This window comes from Podarcis gaigeae, assembly GCF_964106915.1.
Source record: "Podarcis gaigeae genome assembly, chromosome: 11".
NCBI classification, from domain to species: Eukaryota; Metazoa; Chordata; class Lepidosauria; order Squamata; family Lacertidae; genus Podarcis; species Podarcis gaigeae.
The window spans coordinates 38,909,526-38,930,984 of NC_139687.1; the positions used below are offsets into that span (position 1 = coordinate 38,909,526).

Here is a 21,459-nt window from a genome sequence, read left to right on the forward strand (position 1 = left end):
ACTAGTTGCTAGGGAGCAATAGCTCCAGAGAACTCTTGCCTCCAAGTGCCACTAGCACACTTTCCAGGAACAGCTGGTTGTTTACTGTGAATAGAATGCTGGATTACATCAGGAATGGGGAACATGGGACCTGCTATATGTTGTTGGTCTATATGTTGTTGGTCAGCCCAGCTAGCATAGCTGTTGGTTGGTGATGATGGGAGTTGTAGTCCAGCAACAGGGTTCCCCATCCCTGGACCAAACGGATGTTCGGTTTGAATGGCTCTTATGGTCCAAATGGCGCTTCACCGACTCTGTACTCAGATCACTCTGGTTCCCCACACCTCTTTATTATATGGTGAATTAAACCCCTAATATATGACCACCAAAAGCATTTGTAAAATATGCTGTATTTCTAGATGTAGAGAATCCTGTTTTAATGTAGGGTGCGAGATTGGGAATTAGCCACTGCTTTTCCTATGAACATCAGCGTGCATGAAATAGTTTGCAACCTTCCTCAATACAGCTTAAGAGTCATTTATCCAGATACTACACGTCATGTTGCAAGTATCATTAAATGAGTTATGCAAGTAATAATTAGGGCAGCTGCATCATTGGACTCAGGGCTTTATTTCCAAATAGTTTAAAATACATACGGTTGGCTCTTCACAAATAAACTGTTTTTTTAAAAACATTCCAAAGATGGCAGATTGAATTCCAAAGGGGCAGTTAAATAAAGAAATTCTTTTTTGGATTGCAGATGGTTGTACTAAATTGCCAGAGGGTTGGGGCCAAAAACCAAAATAGGAAATATTAAAACAAAAAGGGTTCACTTTCAGTTTTCTTTTATTTTGGAAGAAACTACACAGACTTGTGCAATATCATCATACTCGTATGTTCTCTTCAGAAAGGTGTCTGTTAATCTCAAACCAGAGACAGTCTAAAATGAAAGGGGGAGAAAAAGGATTGACACTGTGAAACGTAACAGGCTTCTGAACTGGTCATAAGAGCCCTATAACTTAACAGTATCCCCTTATATAGGTTATAAGGACCCCATGCTGCCATTCTTGGAAAGATATTCCAGGGCAATTAGTTTTTTCAGTTTCCCTCCATGGGTGGAGAAGGTTGCCTGCCCTTGAAAGGACAGGGGACAGAGGAAAGGAAAACACACCCCAGCCTTTTGCCCTACAGACACAAGTCCAACAGCTACTCCCTCCAACCCCATGTAGGATTGCAATGCCCAAGCGGGAGATCTTACCTGTAGTCCCTGCACAGATGAAAGCAGCGTAAGTGTCAAGTGTAGGGATGAAGTGGGGTGCAGTTTGCCCAGCTGCCTTCCTGACACCCCACACCAGTGAATGGAATTAGTGTTGCACATTTCCAAAACCAGATCCATGGTTCTTTCACTGCTGGATGGAAAATAATAATAAATTAACATAGATCTCAATTAGTCTAAGGGCCAGTTCACACCAGTTCATGTGTTTTTCTTTTTCTTTGCGGCCTTCTTTCTATGGTTAGAAAGAAAAGGTTTCAGGGTGATGCATACGGTGGTTAAATCATTTAATGCTTCCAACAAACCTGCGGCTAAGTAATTGCCCAACAGGAGCCAGCATGATAATTAAAACATGTATTTCTTTTAAATTCTGATTATTCAAATGGTTTAAAAATGAAGTCCTTATGTAATACAAATACACACATCTTTTTCAGCACATTGGACCAACTAGGTCACTGCCTCTCTTTCCTCTCCATCAATAAAAACCACAAATATTTTTGAAATTCTAAAATCTACTTTGTCCACTGTATCTCAGCAAGTGAGGGGCAGAATTATATATATCTAGGAATGTTCATTTAAAAAACAAACCATTTCCATCACCTTAAAAATAATTATATATTCCTGCAGTAAGGAGAACCTTGAATGCAAACAGTATTTTAATACATCTAAAACACTGGGTGAATTATCTCTACAAAACTTACCCCTTTGACTGGAAACGGTAAGCAGTTCAAAATACAATTCTTAAAAAATAGAGATGGCAGGAGGGGAAGTAATTTCATTACCTGCAGTTTGTTATTTTACATGTAATATCAAACGGTTCTTCCAGGTTTACAGTGTCCGGAATTGTCTCCAATGAAACCCTGACATCACCATAACCTGGAGCCTAAGAAAGCATTAAAAGTTTAGCAAGGTACACCCACACCGAGAGCAAGAGAGGGAGGGAGGGGGAGAGACTAGACAAGCAGTAGTACTAGTGTAGGAATGGCCATTGTGGTCCCCTTCAGATGGATTCCACTTTCTACCATCCTCAGCTATGGGCTATTGTGGCTAGGACTGATGGAAGTTATAATTCACAGGAATATCACAAGTGAATCGTAGGATGACATTCTGGAGAAGTATATGTAACATTACAAATTTCATGTTTATGCTAATGTACTTGGGAGTCCTCATTTGGATTTTTATGAACGGGAGCAACCTCAAACATCTTCAGAAAGCAAACATAAAAACTGAGATTTACAGTACAATTCTGGATAGCATTTAAGTAAGTTTTACCCACAGATTAAAGAACATGATTTAGGTGCATTAATTTCAATAGGTCTACGCTTGAGTAAAACCTCTACAGCCTTTTCTCCTTATGAGTGCACAAGCCGCTGCTTTCAAGAAGTATTTTATTTAACCATATGTTGATATTTAATTAAACAGGTTTTAGACCACTTTTTAGGCAGAGTTGCTTGGCAAAGCAGTTTACAACCATAGACGAACAATAATCCACAACATTCAGTAGTAAAACAAGTTATGGCAGTCTCATCCCAGGAACATACAAGCCAGCGTAACAACAAAATAAGCCATCTAGTTCTCAAGGAGCAGCTTGAAAGAGGGAGCTGCCTTGGAATGAGTCAGGTCATTGGTCAATCTAGTGCAGCATTGTCAACACTGACCAAAAGCAATTTTCAGATGGGACCTTCACAGCTGTGCCTAGTGATGTCTGGGACCTTCTGCATGCAAAGCAGATGCTCTATCACTGAGCTATGGTCATTCCCCAAATAATTAGCATTGGCCCCAAAGACCCTGATGAAAAAATTTGATGTAAACAAGGCATGTTTACAGCTAGCAAGGGAGGAAATATACATGATCTCACTTGGAATCAAATTCCGTATTTGGGTTGGGGACCGCTGAAAATAATCTGTTCTGTGTTCCAGCAAAAGTGCTGTATATATATTTCTAGTCTTATAAATTGTAATATTAATGAGAACTTGAGAAGAATCCCGATGGATCACATCAAGGTCTATTTACTCCAATATTGTTTTTACAGTTTCTAAATTTTCCTCCCAGCACCTGATATTCAGAGGCAAGCTGTATCCGCACAGGCTCTTCACTATTTCCCTTCTGTCTTTAAAGAGAATCTTCTGAAAAATACTTACCATTCGTTGGAGCTGACTGGTTTGCAACCTTCCCCTTTCGCCCAAGTTTGTCTTCCATACTATATCAAGCTTTCCAATGACGGTCACACCTTTAATAACGCCAGCTTTCTCTGCAAACTCTTGCTTTGGTTTAAGACAGTAAAGATACTGTCGAGTATCCATGGGTTGCAGATACGTTCTTGAACCAAATGTTGACACACTGGAAGAGAAGGGGCAGGTTTACCTTAGCTTGTACCTCAAAATTGGACTTTTTGACAAAAATCCAGTGAATTGGCTATCAGATTCAATTTTGGGTTGCCTTTTCAGTTAAGAAAGAAAGTAGCCTGCCTCCAGAAGTTTTAAGGAAATCAGGCTTAGCAGAGAGAAAAAATTAAAAGACAAGCAAGATGGCAAGATGTTTCTGCGAAAGTTTGGAAGGGAGGAATATAGGAATGGGGGGGGACTCAAACTGGCTAGACCACCTATTTGCTATGCTACACTGGACTATATTCTACAGTAATCTTTCGATACAAATGGTGGTGATGGTTAAGAGAGTTCATAGAAAATGAATTGAGGTATATGCCAATGTTTTAAATTAAAAGCAAAAGTAGCAAGGTCATCAAGATACCACAGTAAGCAGTATGACACAAAATTGTACAGTCGTACCTGTATAATAAATAAACCTGTATAACAGAATCTGTTCCGCAAGTCTGTTCAACTTCTGAAAACATTCGAAAACCAAGGTGAGGCTTCCTGCAGGAGCTTCCTGCACTCAATTGGAAGCCGCAGAAGCTGTGTCAGACATTCAGCTTCCCAAAAAAGTTGCAAACCAGAACATGTATTTCCGGGTTTGGGGGGTTTGAGAGCCAAGACATTCGAGTCACAAGGCGTTCAAGAACCAAGGTACGACTGTACTCTGGGCCCATAATACAAGGAACCACAGCAAAGAGCGTCCATTTGCAAGAACAGCTTTATCAGCGCACGTATAGCTTCAGTTATTGATACATGAAGATACAAGCACCATGATGCGTGACTGTAGCCAGTACAGTATGAAGAAGCAAATAAGGCCCTTACCTGTCCTCACCTTGGTTGACTGCATTTAATTCTGCTACGTTGTACATAATAGAAGGTTCCAGTGACACCTTCTCCATGAACATTGGAGAGGTTGTGATATTCTGAATCTGAGCTTCCAAAAATACTTCATCAGTCTAAAAGAGCAGAGAAAACGCCTAAATAAAAAAATAATCTCAACTGACAAAATGCTCCAGCATCTCAAGTGTTTGAAAAACATTAAACCACAAACGCAGTTAGTTCATGCCTGAAAATCAAAAGTAACAGTCATTAAATGCGAGAAAAGTCTTTATCCCAACAGAGAGCAGTAGAAGCTAAAATGTTAGTCAACTGGAATAGTGCTGAACAATGGATTTGGGAAAACTTTGTCGTATTTTCCTATTCTAAGGTAGTGTCTATATGGCCTAAATGGGACTTGCAAGCTGAGCTCCAACAGTCCACATCAATTCAGATTTTCTTTTAAAAGGAAAGAAATAACACTTTATAAATGTAAAATGAGTGCAATGCACAACAGACACATGCCATGCCAGATTAATGATGCACCAGGCTGCATACAAAGAAAATATTGTTAATAGGTGTTTTTTTTAAGTGTATGAACTGTTACAGGGGTTTAGAGGCATGCTACACAAACTGTTCACATTGACCTAAGAACTGTTCTAGTCTCTGCTATAAACTTTCATAATGGCACAGAGCTTAATATTCTACTACCCCAACAACCTTATTTCTGGTTCTAAGACACCTACTGTCTTTCCCATCTCAATAATTAAAGAACTTGATGCAATTATCAACTGCATGTCCCTTAACCGGGGACATGGTACAAACGTGATCTGCTTAAATGTCTCTGCAAGATCTCAGTCCTGCAAAGCAGTGTGACGTATCTGGCAGTTCAAAGCTGCAATCAAAACCTGCTGACAATCAAAGGGATGCCTGCAGGGGAGGAACGATGGGAGCCAAAGGCTCCAACATCATACCTGATTACAGGTATGATGTGTAAAATGGAAAATCCCATCAAGAAAAAGGGGCATACTTGGTTTTTGTAACTGAAAACAGGATAGCCCCATACCTATTTTCCACTGTTTATCAAAAGTTGAGTTGGAACTGGATGTTGGCTGGTGGTGGCAAACTGTAAAACAATTCCAGCCTCTCACATTCAATGTTGTTTGGAGGGCCATCAAAAGACAATGGGTGGGTCAGACATTCGCTTAGTTTTACAAGGTGGAGAAAGCCTCAGACTCACATACTACTCCTTCCCTCTCCGGCAGCTTTCATTTCTGTTTTTGCAAACCTGGACCAACGGTCGTTGATTCTAACTATAGTTAGTGAAAGAAAGCCACAATTTGTAAAGCTGGCTCATTTCAAACCACTGTAAGATTAGCCACAGTTTAGAATATTGTCTGATTCTTAAACAGTGGTTAATCTAAAACAGAATACTCCCTTTCAGGCTCTTTGCTGGGAGATCAGCAAACTTTTAGGTAAATTACCTATTAGACAAAATTCCTGGAGTCTGTTTGGCAGCGGAAAAATTCCTGTCAGTGGCTGAGAAGACCAGAAAGCAACAGGTGAATAAAGGTTTGATCTTTATTGTCCTAGAAATTGTCTTTCTGAGGTTATCATGTTATGCTGATGTCACCTAACACTATTAGATCTGTACTTTTGGTTAATTTTGGCCTATTATCTGTATTTAAAAAAAGGTAGTGCATGTTGTAAAATAGAAGCAGCAGCTTCTGGTCTTCTTAGATTAGAGGGAGGGGAGTATTATGTATTCAAGCAAAACACCAATGACAAATAAAATTCAGTTATCTTGCTTTTAATTTTTTTAAAAAACCTTAAGTACTGGTACTATCGTGTATTCTAGCACTAGGGATTTAATATTTTTCTACTCTTCTGAAAGAATATCCCATAAATCCATTGCTTACATCTTGTGTTTTCCAAATTTCCCATCAGTGTCTTTTAAAACAGCAACCACCAGAAATTTAGCAAGAGCCAAGTTGGGGGAAGAAAACAAAACCAAGCAGCATAATGAAAAAGCAAGGTAGCTTACAATGACGCAGGGGTTGATTAGTCTTACTCTCATGATTAGTCTCAATAGCATGATTTGATCACAGCGCTTCATAGCAAATTTCCTGGATTATTATAGCACACACATTAAGATTTGAACTGCAATTACACCGTTAGAATCATTGCCACATGCATTCATAAATTTGAAAAGAGTTTTAATAAACATATAAAGAAAGATGTGAAATATCTTGTCTCTCTCCTCCCATCCAGTGTCTTCACAAAAACAGCAGATAACAGAAATGTTGCCATGATTTAATATGAAACAAGCCTACATGCAAGGCTCTGTGTACTTTTATACCACCAAACACAAGAAACACTACCAGGTAAAGACCACTATTCCAAATAGTGAAAAATATATAAATTACGTAAGGAAATTTGCACAACACATTGGAAGGAAAATAGGCACTAGCAGAATTTTGTGAAGTGCTATACTAGTCAATTAAATGATTTTTTTTAAAAATTGCTTTTGAGGGCCAAACCCTCAAGAATGGTCTTTCCACATATAAACCTACTTGGGACTCTTAAGATAACCCAAGGTCCTTCTCTGTGTGCTCCCATTTAAGAGATGCTAAGATGGTAGCAATGAGATAACAGGTCTTTCCAATGGTAGCCACCAGCTTGTGCAACACTCTCCCCAAGGAAGCTTGCATTTGATCTAGTAGGCTCTTCACACGTCATTGGAGGAGAGAAGATATTCTTGTTTACAATAGACTATTGGTGGATGTACATGTCTAGCATGCAGTGTTGCCTTAATGGATACATTTGCTATGTATTTTATTTTGCTTTGGCTATAAGTAAACTTGAGACTTCCTTAGATGTGGAAGTGATGAACAAATCTAATACTAGGCTTGTGTAAGAGATTTTATAGCCACTGAATTTCATTTCACTTGTTCACATGACATTCTAGCCTGTACTGTAAAAGCCCTTCTGGGAATGAAAAATCTTTCTGCATACAGAAGGATAGATTGGCCTCCAACCCAATACCTTCAATTTAATGCAATTTCTTATACAACTTTAATTTTCTTTTTGCATAACTCATTCTGGCTTTGTGAATCATCAGACAGGCCCAGAACTATTCCAGACCATGACACCCCACTCTAGTCACTCATGACAAATCACACTTTCAGCATCAGAGACAACAGACCTCTGAATATGAGTTGCTGAGGTTCACAGCTGGGAAAGTACTATCATGTTCATGTCCTACTTGGGGGCTTTTCATAGGAATCTGGCTGGGGACTGAGAGAACAGAACGCTGAACTTTGGTCTGGTCCAGCAGAGCTGTTCTTATGTAAATAAATAAAACAAATGTTTCACAAGATTTGCAGAAAACTGAATTTTTGCCCAATGAAACATGTTGTGCTCCCAACAGAAATTGCAACAAAAATAGCCCAGCCCATGTGCTTTTGTAGCCTCAACAGTACGCCTCTAGGAATATCATTGTTGCTCTGTGGTCAACAATTAATTTCCTAGTCACAGTAGTTTACTGAAATATTTATTCAGTACAGAAGTCTGAACTGCAAAATACTGTTAAACAATGGATGCAAGGAGAGAGCTAGTATGGGGAGAAAGGGGAAACAAGCCAATATCTATGTCTACAAACATTGCTTTTCCATTATGTTTTCCAAATAATGTTAGTAACAGGCAGAAAGACAAACAGAAGACAAGCATACATATTTATAAATAATAAATAAAATTACCACAGAACTGAGGTCACTCTAATGGGAAAATAAAAAAGAAAACATTAGAGAAATTAGGGTTAAATGTTAAAGAAAAAAAGGAGGACAACTAAGTTTCAAATAAAATGCACCTTTCTGCATTTTTTTGGTACTTTCTAAACAAGACAGCATTAGTAAGAGAGAAATGTAAACTGGCAATAAAAATGAAAGGCTCACTACTAAGAAATCTTATTTCGAAATAAGACCATGTCAGCATATGGTATAATGATGAAATAAATTATGTGAAATGGCAAACACAGGGAGTGCACAATGAACACAATGGTAAACCAGCACATGCTCACAGAAGAAGTCCATTACTTGGCTGAATACTTCCATATGGGGGGGAAAACTGAGGACCCGTTAATCTTACAAATATTCTATTAATGCACAATGTCTTAAATATGGGAAGGAAACCTGTTTACTGATGACTCTTGGGTTCTAAATTGAGCCAGTCTGCATATTAACTGCATGTATTTATACATCATCCTATAACAAAAGCTCCCATTGTAATAAGCTACAAGAAAATTGAAAGCACCATTGGAAAAGGACTAGTGCTAAATGCACCTCCCAATGAATTACCTTTCTTCAAAAGCTTAATTCGGTACCATAACAACCTTTACATTTTTCAACCCCACCCCCACCCCCTTTATACTAGGTATCTTTAAATATTGTTTGGCCAACAACTCAGGGAATTACCAACCCCATCACGGGCACAAGTGCACTTGAAGAGCATCTCTGTCAGAGGCACTGTGCCTTTAAGACCCAAAGGTCTTTCTATAATTCATCAAGTTGCACCTATCTTAGGATGGAAATGCAGTGATGGGGAAATCCGCACTCGCTGCATTACTGTCACACAGACCTGACAAGTAATTCTACTCTGGCATATCACCTAGTATTAGCTTACTTAACATCAATAATGTCCGTTTTTAAATAAGGTAGCTGCCTTTTTGACTAAATCTGTACCACAAGTTTATCCAGTTGATAATGAAACATATGTTTTTAAAATAAATATGCAGCCACATTTTCCCCAAATGGTGATGGCAATGACAAATGGATAGATTAAAGTGAGGAGGAGAGCAAGGTGTAGATTTGTACTCACCTGTTTTCCTCACCCTCGGCCCGGAAAGAGGGCAAGATCATTATATTTTTCCAAAGATGTACTAGCTAGGCAGCCATTTTCTATAGCTGGCATACAGAAATTTTATGCCAGAATCATAGAACTGTACAGTTGGGCGGGAAACTGAGGGTTACCCAGTTCAACTCCCTGCAATGCAGGAATCTCAACTAAAGCATCCCTGACAGAGGGCCGTCCAAGCTCTGCTTTAAAACCTCCAAGGAAGGAGAGTCCACCACTTTCTGAAGGACTCTGTTCCACTGTTAGCAGGCCCTTTGGGGTATTTTGTAGTTTCTTAGTAGCTTTTAACATACAACTTGGTTTATTATTTTTTAAAAAAATAAAATACTGGAAGTACAGTTAAACAAATTCACTCCTTCACCTAGTTTTCAAACAATCCTTTCAGCTCTATTTTCCTAAGTTTATCTCCTCAGATTTTTGTCTTTTTCTATTTTGTGGCTATTCCAGCTAATAAAAAGTGTGTAAGTTCAAACTGCCAACACCTGTCAATTCTAAAAGACAAAAGATTAATATTATGTAGAAAGGAATAATTTAAAACTGCTTTGCCAGGTGAGAAAGTTCTGTTTATTTGTCACGGTTTAACAGAACAGATAATGAAATGGGCCTATTATATCTCAAATGGGAGATCTAGATCTATAATCCTGAAAAAGAACCACCATTTTAATTCCCAATATAACAAGTTTTCACTAAGAGCCTGTTCAGAATTTTGGACACCAAGCACTAAATACAATACTCTGCATTTACCTCAGCATTGTAGAACTTTGTTTTCACATCTAGCGGTTTGAGGACCTGTTTGAAAAAAGAATAAATACTAAAGGGAGATTTATCAAACTCCTTCATCAACACTAAGTACTACCTGTTTCTGAGTAATTCAAAAGTAAAGTTATTAACTTGCGTCCATATAAGCAAACCCCAAAGTTTACTTCAGTGGAAGAACCCAGCTTCCTCATCCCACTTTTTCTTTCCTATGTCTACAGATGCTTCCACATTTTGATCAAGTAAAAGGATTTTACAGTAGCATGGCAAAAAACCTCTCCCACAAAAGTTATTTTTATACCAGAGTGCCATATAGGTCACGATCATACTCTTTAATATAATGATGCATTTCAAAATTAGCAGTTTTAATTTCCACAAGCTTTAATTAAGAAATGCTGCTTTTTCCAAGCTTCTGTTGTTGGAAGGAAGTCAGCCAGTGGCAAATCAGCTGCAAACAATTACACTAACAATTGCTGGCTAAGCTTTCTAATTAAAGGAGCAAAGCATATCAATTATCAGGTTTTATATACGCGACAAATAAATAAAATCTTTTCATTTGCATATCAGCGATTCTGGCCCTGAAATCAAGACAGACTGCAAATAGACTTAAATTATTCTTATTAAATAATTTGTTTGCATGCCACTTTAATGCAAGAGTTTCACCTTTAAATCATAGTGAAGTATATGGAAATACTTGTGCATGTTACTAAAAACAGAGGTGCTTTGCTCCTTCCCTGCTCCTCCCGGAAACAAGAGAGCAAGAGACGAGAGGAGCACCTGCAGTTTCAGAAGCAAGCAGTAGCACTCTGCACCTTCACCTCCGGAACCATGCTGAAATTTAGCTATGTTTTTAACAAGGGTCACCTGTGGAGTAGCTAGTGTTTAACTCTACGTTTGCTACCTGCCATATCTTCACGACTTTATGATTGGGCAACTATACCTTTGACAGATGTGGAACAGGCAGAAATTCAGCAGATGCCACTACCTTCATCTCTGCAAGTTCATGCTAGGAAAACTTCATGTCTTCATTTTTTGCTCATTATGTAGCTGTTAAAAGGCACAGGAACCCCATATCCTTATGATACCCGATTCCTCTATGTACAGACACCTCACTCCTCAGAAGGTATTTTCTGTAATGCTGTTCTGGGGTTTCTACCCTAAAAGCCAAACTTCCAAATCAAAACTCTTCACTTGGTTATTTTTAAAGTTACCAGGAGAGGACCCAGATAAGGTTCCCCACTTCTAAACTCCGTGAGGTATTGGCATCCCTGGTTTCTGCAACTTTACCCATATCTACCTACTTACCTACCATCATCCATTCATTCATTCTGGATTAATTCCAATCTGTCTCTGACTTGGCTTACAGACAACTTGGTAGATGACCTATGATAAGGACTGGACTGACAGAGTATAGAATCAGTGGCTACTGAGTCTATTGACTTTCTGGGGTTCAACCTGGGAGACATGGTGCTACGATAGCTCTGGTCATTTCTAGAGGGATGGACCTAGAAGGTGCTGCTGGGGGGACTTCTGATTCACATTACGGTACTAGCCTCTCTTGCACTTCACTTTGACGCTGATGCGAACTTGTACCGACAAACCCAACATTAAAAGAAACCTTAACAACAACTGCACCACCACCAAATTTGCCCCAGATAAATTCTGGGGAAAGTTGCAAGCATGGGCAGCATAGAAGAGACAGAGAGATAGAAAAGGGTTAGATATCTTCAATCACAGTCAACACTGCCAGCTATGTCAGCTTAATACCTGAAATTTGAAGAACTTTCTGAAGTACATCTTCTCACCTGTCTGTGTGGTGTAGCTTACCGCACACACTAAGCTGAAAGAGACAAATGATTCAGTGGGGTTTAATTAGTTTTCAGTCTTGCTTGTGTTTCCAGGTTTGGAGAATGGGGAGAATGGAGAAATGGAGCAAATGATGCAAATTTGCAATTCATCTCCTTTGGCATTTTTATTTTTTTTTACAGAATGGGAAAAACTAAATTAAGTTTACAGATGGTTTTAGACTACCAGAAACATTTCTGTTAATGCAAGGCACCATTCCCCCCGGGACCAATTGCAGCCCTCTGTGCCATAATCTATACTGTTCCAGGAGTTCTCCATAGCTTTCGAAAGGCTTTTTTGGAGTGTGGGAGACACATCAGCAAGGAGCGATTGGCAACAAGCAGGTGTCCTGCCTTTGGCAAGCTACTGTTAGATACAACCCTATGAATTGGGGGTGGAAGTATAATGTGTCTTACATGTGCGTTCCTATTTCCTTTACTTCATGGTGTATTACATCATCGATACAACAGTCTTGTTTGAGTTCTGCCACTGCAGCACTAGAGGCTGAAAGGTTTAAACGCTGCGAACTTGTCTGTAGATCAGCCTTGGAATTAAGAACAAAAAAAAACTCTTCAATAAAAGAGAGGTTGAATTTTATTATTGAAAATAGTTTTTCATTGCTTTAACTGATTTTACATTCCATCTTCCCCAAGGCATTCATTGAAAATCTGGGCACAGTGCACTGAGAAGATGTGATGCCCGAGCATCCCAAAAGCTAACATGTACTCGTAATGTTCTCTTGCACGATTGTGGTTGTACAGTAGAACTTTCCGTTGGAATATACTTGGTAAGAAAAGTACAGAACAAACTTACTTTCAGACTGCCTCAAAAATATATAGCAAGCAAAAAGAATATGCCTTTATAATTTGCCCTGTTACCTTTAGATACATCCCTATTGTTTTTGTTCAAAGTTTCCTTCAACTAGAAAAACGTTAACTGATTAATTACCTTAACAACACACTTAAAACTACTTGATAAGAACAAACATACCTTTACCAAAATATCTTTTACCACTTGGTGACTGTCATTATGTACACTGATGTAGCTGGAAAATGTCTCTCCTAAGAATATATTTCTGTTCAAGAAGGGAGGAGAAAAGAGAACTGTTAAAACCATTGCTTTGAATAAATCTCTAAAATCTATTATTGCCACTTTTAAGAACAGCATGGACTTCTGTTATCGTATCATGAAAGCCATATTTATAGAGTTCCATTTTTGCATCTTCTAGCATTGATGTTATTGCATGCACATGGCTAAAAGCCTCTGAAGACAATCTTATGGTTTCAGTACTTAACATAGTGCCTAAGCACAGCAGAGTGTTGACAAGAACAAACAAAATGAAAATAAGTAAGCTAGTCTGAGCTAACTAAGGCACACAGCATGGATGTTTATATGAGTACTTTGTGTAGATTTTAAAAGGGAATTAGGCAGATTCGTGTGTGGAAGATAAGGATAACATGATGGCTATATGACACCTCCTGGTTCATAGGCAACGCCACTGCCTGGGGAATCAAGAGTGGGAAAGAATTATTGTCCTTACATTCTGCTTGCAGGCTTTCCATAGCTATCTGATCGGTCACTGTGGGAAAGAGGATGGTGGACTAGATAGGTTTAGTCAAAAGCAGAAGGGCTGTTCTTATATTCAAAATCAGGGTCTGGTAGTTGCTAGCTTTACTTTTAACTCACCACCTCTGTTTAACAGCAAATATCTCTTCATGCTTCATCCAATGACTGTTTACTCAGAGGTACCACTGATTCAAAGTTAGAAACCATAATAGATGGCTTCCTAACCCTGTAACGCAAGAGGCCCTTGGAAACAGTTTGTGGCGTCCTTGTAGCGGAAGCAAAAGTCTTTGCAGCTGAGCAGGAAAAGAAATTTGATAAACTTGAGAAAGTGGAACAAGAGATACATGATGATCTGGAAGGAAGAGTTACAATGTTGCAGAAGATGAAGGAAGGCCAGAGGCCTGCTAGGAAGGACATCAAGGAAAATAAGAACTGGATGATGAAAATTTGGTTTGAATTGGAGAATGAAGAATGGAGAGATCTCCCCATGAGGAGATCTGAAGACCTATGGATTACAAATTTGATCAAGATGGAAGTTGGAGCTTTTGGGACATTGGAACTCAAAAGGATTAAGAAACAAGATTTGAGCTCCACTTTTAAATATAGAGGTCTGGCCGGAAGAAAAATGGACATTATCGAGACAGAGCTTCTCCGAGATTTGGGGTTTGATATAAAGGACTTTCAAAAAAACCGGCAAAGAGGAACTGGGAGAGAATTGAGAGCCTGGGATGTGAGATCTCCAGGCTGATAGCAGATAGACTGAAGGACATTGGGGATCGAAACCGGGAAAGGGGGGGGGGGAGTTTGGGAATCCAAAGGGTGTATAACTATATTCTGACTTTTTTGTTCTTTTTTTATTTTGTTTAGTTATGATTATAAAAATGGGGAAATCATGGAAGGGAACAGGGGTCGACCTTAGAAAAAGATTTTAAGGTATAAAGACTGAGGTTTATAAGGTAAAATTGGATATACAATATGAATTAAATATAATAACGAGCTAACTATAATAAGGTCAAAAATTGGGGACAAGAACTTGTTGAACCAAATAAATGGAATGGGAATACAAGAAGGGGAGGTGTGGGGAAGTCTTGGAAATAGGTTATTGAAAATAAGGTTTAAACGGTCAATGCTTTTTAATTTTTCTTTTTCTCTTCTTTTTTGTTTGTTCTTTTTCTTCTCTATTTTCTGGATTTTTTGAAAATTTCAATAAATATGATTTTTTTTTAAAAAAGGAAACAGTTTGTGGCAGGGGGAAATTAAGAATAATAATAGACTTTATCCATAGGAAGGACAAGGAAGATAGGCTTAGGCCACAGTCCTAAGAGCAAGGGTCAGCAACCTATTTCAGCCGTGGGCCGGTCCACTGTCCCTCAGACCATGTGGTGGGCCTGATTATTTTGTGGGGGGATGAACAAATTCCTATGCCCTACAAATAACCCAGAGATGCATTTTAAATAAAAGCACACATTGTACTCATATAAAAACACACTGATTCCCAGACCATCCGCAGGCCGGATTGAGTAGGCGATTGGGTCGCATCCGGCCCACGGACCTTAGGTTGCCTACCCCTGCCTAAGAGCATTCTAAGTTGGAAGCAAGTACAACTGAAACCGCTGGTATTTACAATATTAGGACAGTTCTGCACAGGACTAGAGATCATAAAACAATTATCTCAACAAATCTACACATCTATATACAATTCTTACCCAAAATTCTGAGGCAAAGTCAACATTTCCCCAAGCATTAATGTTTCTGCTCCTTTTACTGTGGAAGGATCATCTTTCATTAACTGGTTAAACAGATCTCCTGCAGTAATATAAAATTATATGTCAGGTCAACTACCGTATATTGATATTTCTATATAAACTAATTAAATACTTTAATTGATTAGCCACTGGCTTTTAACTTATTATAATATATTTTCATTTGAACATATGATTGAAAATACATGTGAAGTGGCATTCCTGTTAGAAGGAAAGGACATTTAATCTTTTTGCCATACTAAATGGCAGAGTCCTAAACAAGCACCTCTAAGCAGTTTTGTAATATGTATAAACAGCAGTTTAAACAGACTTTTTGTAGTTCCTTGAATTTTATTGTTTCTTTTTAAAAAAAACCAATAAAACATTCAACAGTAATTTATCTGCTATCTTTGGAAGGAAAAGCGACCCAGAAACTTCTTGGCAAACATTGGCTCCAGTTCTCATGAATTCTTGCAAGACCTGCTAGCTGAGAACTTCTGATTTTTGTTGTTGTTTTGAAAGGCTATCATTTCATGTCTCTCAGTTCTATGGGGTGTTACAGGGAAAGCATTCCATGTGGGCATACATGGCAATAAATGAAGCAATGCCAAAGAAAGCAAAATAAATTTTAAGTTTCTGTACTCTGGTTTGAAAAAGAAGGGATCTGAAATGTCCCTGTGCTCCGCATAGTGGTGAACATCAATCATTCCACATTACTGAGTTTTTAGCTTGCTAGGACTGTACTAACACACCCACACTCCCACTATGCTGATGACTGGGGACTTAGGATGGTGCATAAGTGTGTTCCTACTGGCCTCTGCCAATGGAGAGAAACATGCAATAACCTGTACATTGTTAGCAGAAAAGTTTCCTACAGAACCCAGGTTTCATGAAGTATCGCAATTGCACTGGTTCACACACAGGCAAACTACTGGTCACAATCCCCGAGCTTTAACTTAACTACAATATTTGACACTGGTGTTGTTCAGCAACACTCCACACATTCAAGTACAGTATTTTCAGGTATACACTGGCCTAACAACAAATCTAACAGCAGTGTGCCTCTATATGTAGATCTACTAAGAGTTTGAGTATTATTTAACACCATAACAAATTTTACCTGGCAAGTCTCTCTCTTCACAGGTCACAGGAATATTGGTGAACAAAGTAGGTTTGGTCAGCCTCATTACTGTGAATTTAGAAAGCAAATTCCACATTAATCACACACCTCATCACCAGGACTTCACTAGAAGCTCAACATATTTAACTTCAAAATAAGAACCATAAGACCTGTTTGGATATTACCTTGTCCCTGGAATTCTGCCCAAGTTTTAAGTATTTTGTTTGTTTGTACTGAGCACAAGAAAAGGAGATGAAATTGGGCTTAATGTGAAAACAACTAGAAATGCAGGAAGTGTTCATTCACACTGATACTTGAGCAAAGACAAAAAGCATGCAGATCCATTTTTTAAAAATTCCACCAATAATATTTTTTAAGAAATGTTTTAGGATAATCATGGATAACTGCAAAAATCATTTTAACAAAACACAATACTCTTAACCGCCTTGATCCTTATCCAACCATGTTGAGAGTACCATTTGTAAGCAGTTGTTTGGTCCAAAGGATAGTTGACTCCCCTTAAGGCAGACTGGGGGGGCAGGGAGGTTTCCAGTCAACCAATGCTTTCCCCATTCATTCAAATGTAGATATTAAGGCTGGACCAGGGCCTGCAAACTATCAATTGTAGACCCTCCAAGTGTCCCTATTTTCCAGGGACAGTCCTGGATTTACAGAAGCTGTTCTAATTTCTGATTTTATCCCAAAATGTCCTGCTTTTCCTTAGTATGTCCCAATTTTCATCAGAGATATATTGGAGGATACGGAGTTATCCAACCCCTGAAGATAGCCCTGTACAGGGAAGATTTTTAATGTTCAAAGTTTTATTATGTTTTTATATATGTTGGAAGCAGCCCACAGTTCCTGGCGTAACCCAGTCAGATGCTGAGGTATAAAAAGAAGAAGAAGATAGAATAGGACATTCCTATTTTTATCGAAGAAATGTTGGAGGGTACGTGATTGCAATAGAATTTGCTTACAAATGACCATGTTTAGATGGCATACATTTTCTAAGGGCTGCTAAGAACACAAAGAAGTCTTGCCTCTGTACAGAACATAACGGCCAGTAGGACAGCATTCTGCCCACTGCCGATGTGACTACAATCTATAGGAAGCAAAAATGTAGGCCAAACACACAAAAAGGGAAACAAATATATCAGCATGATGGACTTCATAAAATTAAAGTTTAGAAATTATTACTCCAACACAGCAGCCTTTCTTTTTATTGTTCATTAATTTTAGACAAATCATTCCAAACAAATGTTTTTTCCTCTAATTTTCAATAAATCTATACTCTGAAAAAAGTCAATCCTCTAATCAAAGGGTACATATATAGAGAACATGACTTACTGTAGCTCAGAACCATGAGTTCTTTCTACGTGAGCACAGAAATATACAAGGAGGGATTCTAATTTAAATAAAATGGAAAATGCCCAAGATAAGCTAATTACTTCCCTTCTGCCCCCCCCACTACCACAGATTTTTTTTCAAAAACATTGTAAGGCAACAAAGTGTATTTAAAATATAACATTTCACAGAAAGTAGCAATGCCTTGTTATAAAGCTACAGACTATGTATGATTCCATATTTGTGAACAAACAAATTTATTTTCCCCAAAAGGTTTAATTTTTCTCTAAGGTTGTTGGCAACATATTCACAGTACAGTATATCACAGAAAACTGAAATCTGCCCTTCACATCTCTGGATCGTAGCATTACAAGATGGCAGTTCATTGTGTTTGATCATCTTGTTGAGCTTTACCCAAATGTCCTCCAACGTTTGACTACCAAATGTAGATGGTTCTATTATCCACTGGGCTCTATAGAATGCATGGAGCTTTAATTTGTCTAAAGTGCTCTGCAGTTCTCTAGATAAAGGAAGAATCTTGTCTTTGAGCTTGGTGTTGGGAAGAGACACACTCCAAGACCTTCTCAGCTTCTGCTTGCTGCTTGATGTTTGCTTTTCCAAATTGCTAAAATTGTTTCTTTCATGCTCAGCTTGCAAACACTTCCCAGCTTTTACATCAGGATCAAATTCTTTAAGCCCTGCAGTACAGTCATAAGATGGGGAGCAGCAAACAGTTTCTATGGCTGCAATATGTTGTTTCATTTGCTCTACTTCTTCACCAGAAATAACAGGAGCGATTCTTTTAGGTTTGAGGGGAAGTTGGCGCAAGTCATTTGGAAACCAGGGTATGAAACTTGGGAGCTTCCTAACAGGAAATTCTTTCAGTGCCTCTTCTGCGATTCTTTGCAATGCTGCAGGGTCCCTTTGCCATGCTCGGTAGTGCAGAATCACCTCCATGCTTGTACAACAGGAATCCACATGTTCTTATTTTAAATGTTTCTTGGACAGCAGCTTCATCACTAATGATATAATCACTTAAAAGAATCTTTTCATGCCATGTGCAGTGCAGTTCAGAAGAAAACAGGACCTAGAGCAGAAGTATTGCAAGTAATAAGACACGCTAGCAGTTTTCCCACTAAAGTTCACCATCATGTTGACGCAGTTATCGCTAGAAAATGCTGTAGTAAGTGTAATGGGCGGCAAACGTACGTATGCAGTTGGAAACCCAAACCACAACAGCACCCCCTTGGACTTACAGTTTTTTTTGTTTCTGTCAGACATCTGGGTTTGCTGCAACTGCTAATTCAAACCAGAATGCTACATAAGTTTCTCCAATACAGAAATTAAACAAGTGAGATGGCCCTACTGTAAGGGAGCTGTGATACACCACCAAATTTCTGAACTTCTGTGAGTGCCAAACAACATGCTGTCTTAAACATATATCTCGGCATTGCACAACTGTTTCCTTCCAACTCTAAAGCGGCTTCCCAATTGTGGAATGCCCTCCCCTCACGGACTCAGCTGATGCCAAGGCTGATCGGTTTTATGCATCGTGTAGACATCCCTATCTGAGCAAGTATTTTGCAGGACATGTTTTCTCATCCTCATGGTGTGATATAAATCAGATTTATTGTTGTACTGGTTTGCTTTTCAGATTGTTTATTTTTATTGCTAAACAAATAAATAGCAGTCACAGAAGGGGGAGAATCAGGAACATGAGCTGCAGTGCATGGGGGGTTAACCCTTTTACTTCCACACTGTGGCCCTGATGACTATTTCTTCACATACTGTTTGTCACAGGCAGGAAGCTTTCATGCAGTAGTAGTAGCTGTTGCTTATGACTCCTAAGAAGAAGGAAGGATAGCAGAGTTGGAATGTTACTATAGTAGGATAATAATTGAAAAAAGAGGAAGAGAAGCTGGGAGGACTGAAATTATTCATGTTCATGGTAACATCTGAAGTGTATGCATGCACATGGGGTCACAATTTTAGACCGGATAGTGTTCCAAGTGCTGCTGTCTATGTTATTTGTGTTGTCACAGCCTTAGAAGCAGGAAGGCAAAAAATGTTTTAAAAGAGATTCCTGGAAGGATGCTCCAATGACAACCATTCTTCCACAAATCTGCATCTTTGGGTCCTTACTTTGAAGGTCCCCCTTTATTCTTGCTTGCTCTGCAATTCTTTAGAGCATCTACTCCACAGTGTGTATGTACTTTCTCTATTTAGTGTTCCTTGCTGGCAACTACAGAAATATATATTGCCATGAAATGCCTTTAAAGCATTTCTGCCTACAGAAGTGTATTGGGATTGTGCTTTGTGATGCTCATACACTCCACTTCCCCATAAGGAAAATATTTCAAAAGAGTTGCCTTTTTCAACAACTCATTATTTGTAAGAACTTGAGGGGATACTGGGACAGGAAATAGGAAGGGTTCTAATTTCAATAATTGCTTAGGTACTGGTCCCAATCAATGCACTCTCCACACATCCTTCACAGCTTTTCCAGTACTCTTAGCAGCCATTTTTTCTCAGCGGAATCTTTCCATGTGGTAAACTCACACAACTGAGACTTCAAGGAAGCAGGTGAGAACTAGTTCCATTAATCTTGTTCTTCCATCTGAGGTTGCAGAAATGGGTTTGTTTTTTTCCTAAATAGCTTGTGTTGTGTTACAAAGAAAGGATATATATTGGAAGGATTGAGGGATTTCCTCTTTAGCAGCTGATTGTATCTAAGGCTTGACAGATTTTTATTTATTTTTTAGTTCAAGGAAATGTTCCATTTTCTGGGAGCTGACGAGAAGATAACAGGCACCCCCTTTTTCAAAGCTCACTCCCAGAGCAGCTGTATAATATTGCAGCCCCGCTTGCTTTAGAAATGTTTACACACCACCCATCTCTGAAAGCTTGTTCTGCACCAACATTGTCCCTCTTGATTCATAGCTGGGCAAGCGCAAGAAAGGCATGCCAACTGAAGATTTCGCAATGGATTTTGAGATGCAGTTCTTGCTTATACAAAACTGCACAAAAAACAACAACACCTTACCATTTCCTAGGGAAGCGATGATGTCCTTATCTTTTAAAAGAAATCTGAAAACGTTGGGAGATTCCCCGTCCTGAGTGCACACTCTGGCTTGAACCAATGAGGCTGGATCTAGGGTCACTTTCCGAGCTCTTTATTCAACAACGTGCCCTGGCAGGTGGAATAAGGAACCGACCTCCTTTTGAAAAGGATAGCCGACTTCTGCAAATTAGCTTTGGGCCACCAACCTGCCGATCCCTCCCAGGTTTAATTGCCTCAGACCCACCCGCTTTGGTCTCCTAAAAACAGCGGCCAAGGCAGCCGCCGCAGAAAGGAAGCGGGGCTGGATTCTCTTCTTCTCGTCCCTTGCAGGATTTGCTTTTCAGCTGCTAAGCCCCAGGCCAAATCCGAAGGAGCGGAGGAAGCGAGAGCGAGTACCTTTCAGGGCCAAGAGATGCTCCTGCTTGGGCTGGGTAACATCCATCGCCGCAGCCGCTCCGGGGCCTCTTCCTCCTTTACGGAATCAGCCGAGGCCAAACTTCCTCCGGCCGCGAACAAGAGGTTTTCTCCCCGGCTTTGGCCCGCTTCCTTCTCCCAGCTGTGCTCCTCGCAATGCAAGTCGCCTCCGCAATCGAGCCAGAAACTACAATCCCCAGCGTGCTCTTTGGATCGTCCGTATCTCCATAGGCGCCTCTGCTTGCTTTTATTTCCTGGAA

The 21,459-nt window shown here is 39.3% G+C and overlaps 1 protein-coding gene across 4 annotated transcripts; it reads right to left on the bottom strand.

Moving 5' to 3' along the window:
• Positions 1–592: 592 nt before the first annotated feature.
• On the bottom strand, positions 593–21,453 carry TRAPPC13 (trafficking protein particle complex subunit 13). Of its 4 annotated transcripts, none has more exons than XM_083703629.1 (13): positions 21,182–21,453; positions 16,381–16,449; positions 15,225–15,324; positions 12,943–13,027; positions 12,369–12,496; positions 11,875–11,947; positions 10,096–10,140; positions 8,199–8,216; positions 4,447–4,580; positions 3,394–3,592; positions 2,035–2,135; positions 1,238–1,385; positions 593–919 (listed from the first exon to the last, which is right to left on the bottom strand). In XM_083703629.1, exons 1-13 carry the CDS (start codon positions 21,225–21,227, stop codon positions 815–817), a joined length of 1,251 nt encoding a protein of 416 aa, XP_083559755.1. In that variant the 5' UTR covers positions 21,228–21,453; the 3' UTR covers positions 593–814. The 4 variants fall into 4 exon arrangements, with proteins under 4 accessions (XP_083559755.1, XP_083559754.1, XP_083559757.1 ...); XM_083703628.1 differs by having other exon boundaries at positions 1,238–1,388; XM_083703631.1 differs by lacking the exon at positions 8,199–8,216.
• Between the last annotated feature and the right edge of the window lie 6 nt (positions 21,454–21,459).

What these genes read in the sequence shown, in the direction of transcription:
- TRAPPC13 (XM_083703628.1), bottom strand. Translation starts at nt 21,227, where the DNA reads ATGGATGTTACCCAGCCCAAGCAGGAGCATCTCTTGGCCCTGAAAG. An exon ending in ACTTTGCCTCAGAATTTTGG is followed by an intron (nt 13,028 to 15,224) that starts GTAAGAATTGTA and finishes CTTCTTGAACAG; the next exon opens with AAATATATTCTTAGGAGAGA. An exon ending in CCAGTCAGCTCCAACGAATG is followed by an intron (nt 2,136 to 3,393) that starts GTAAGTATTTTT and finishes ATGCTTTCTTAG; the next exon opens with GCTCCAGGTTATGGTGATGT.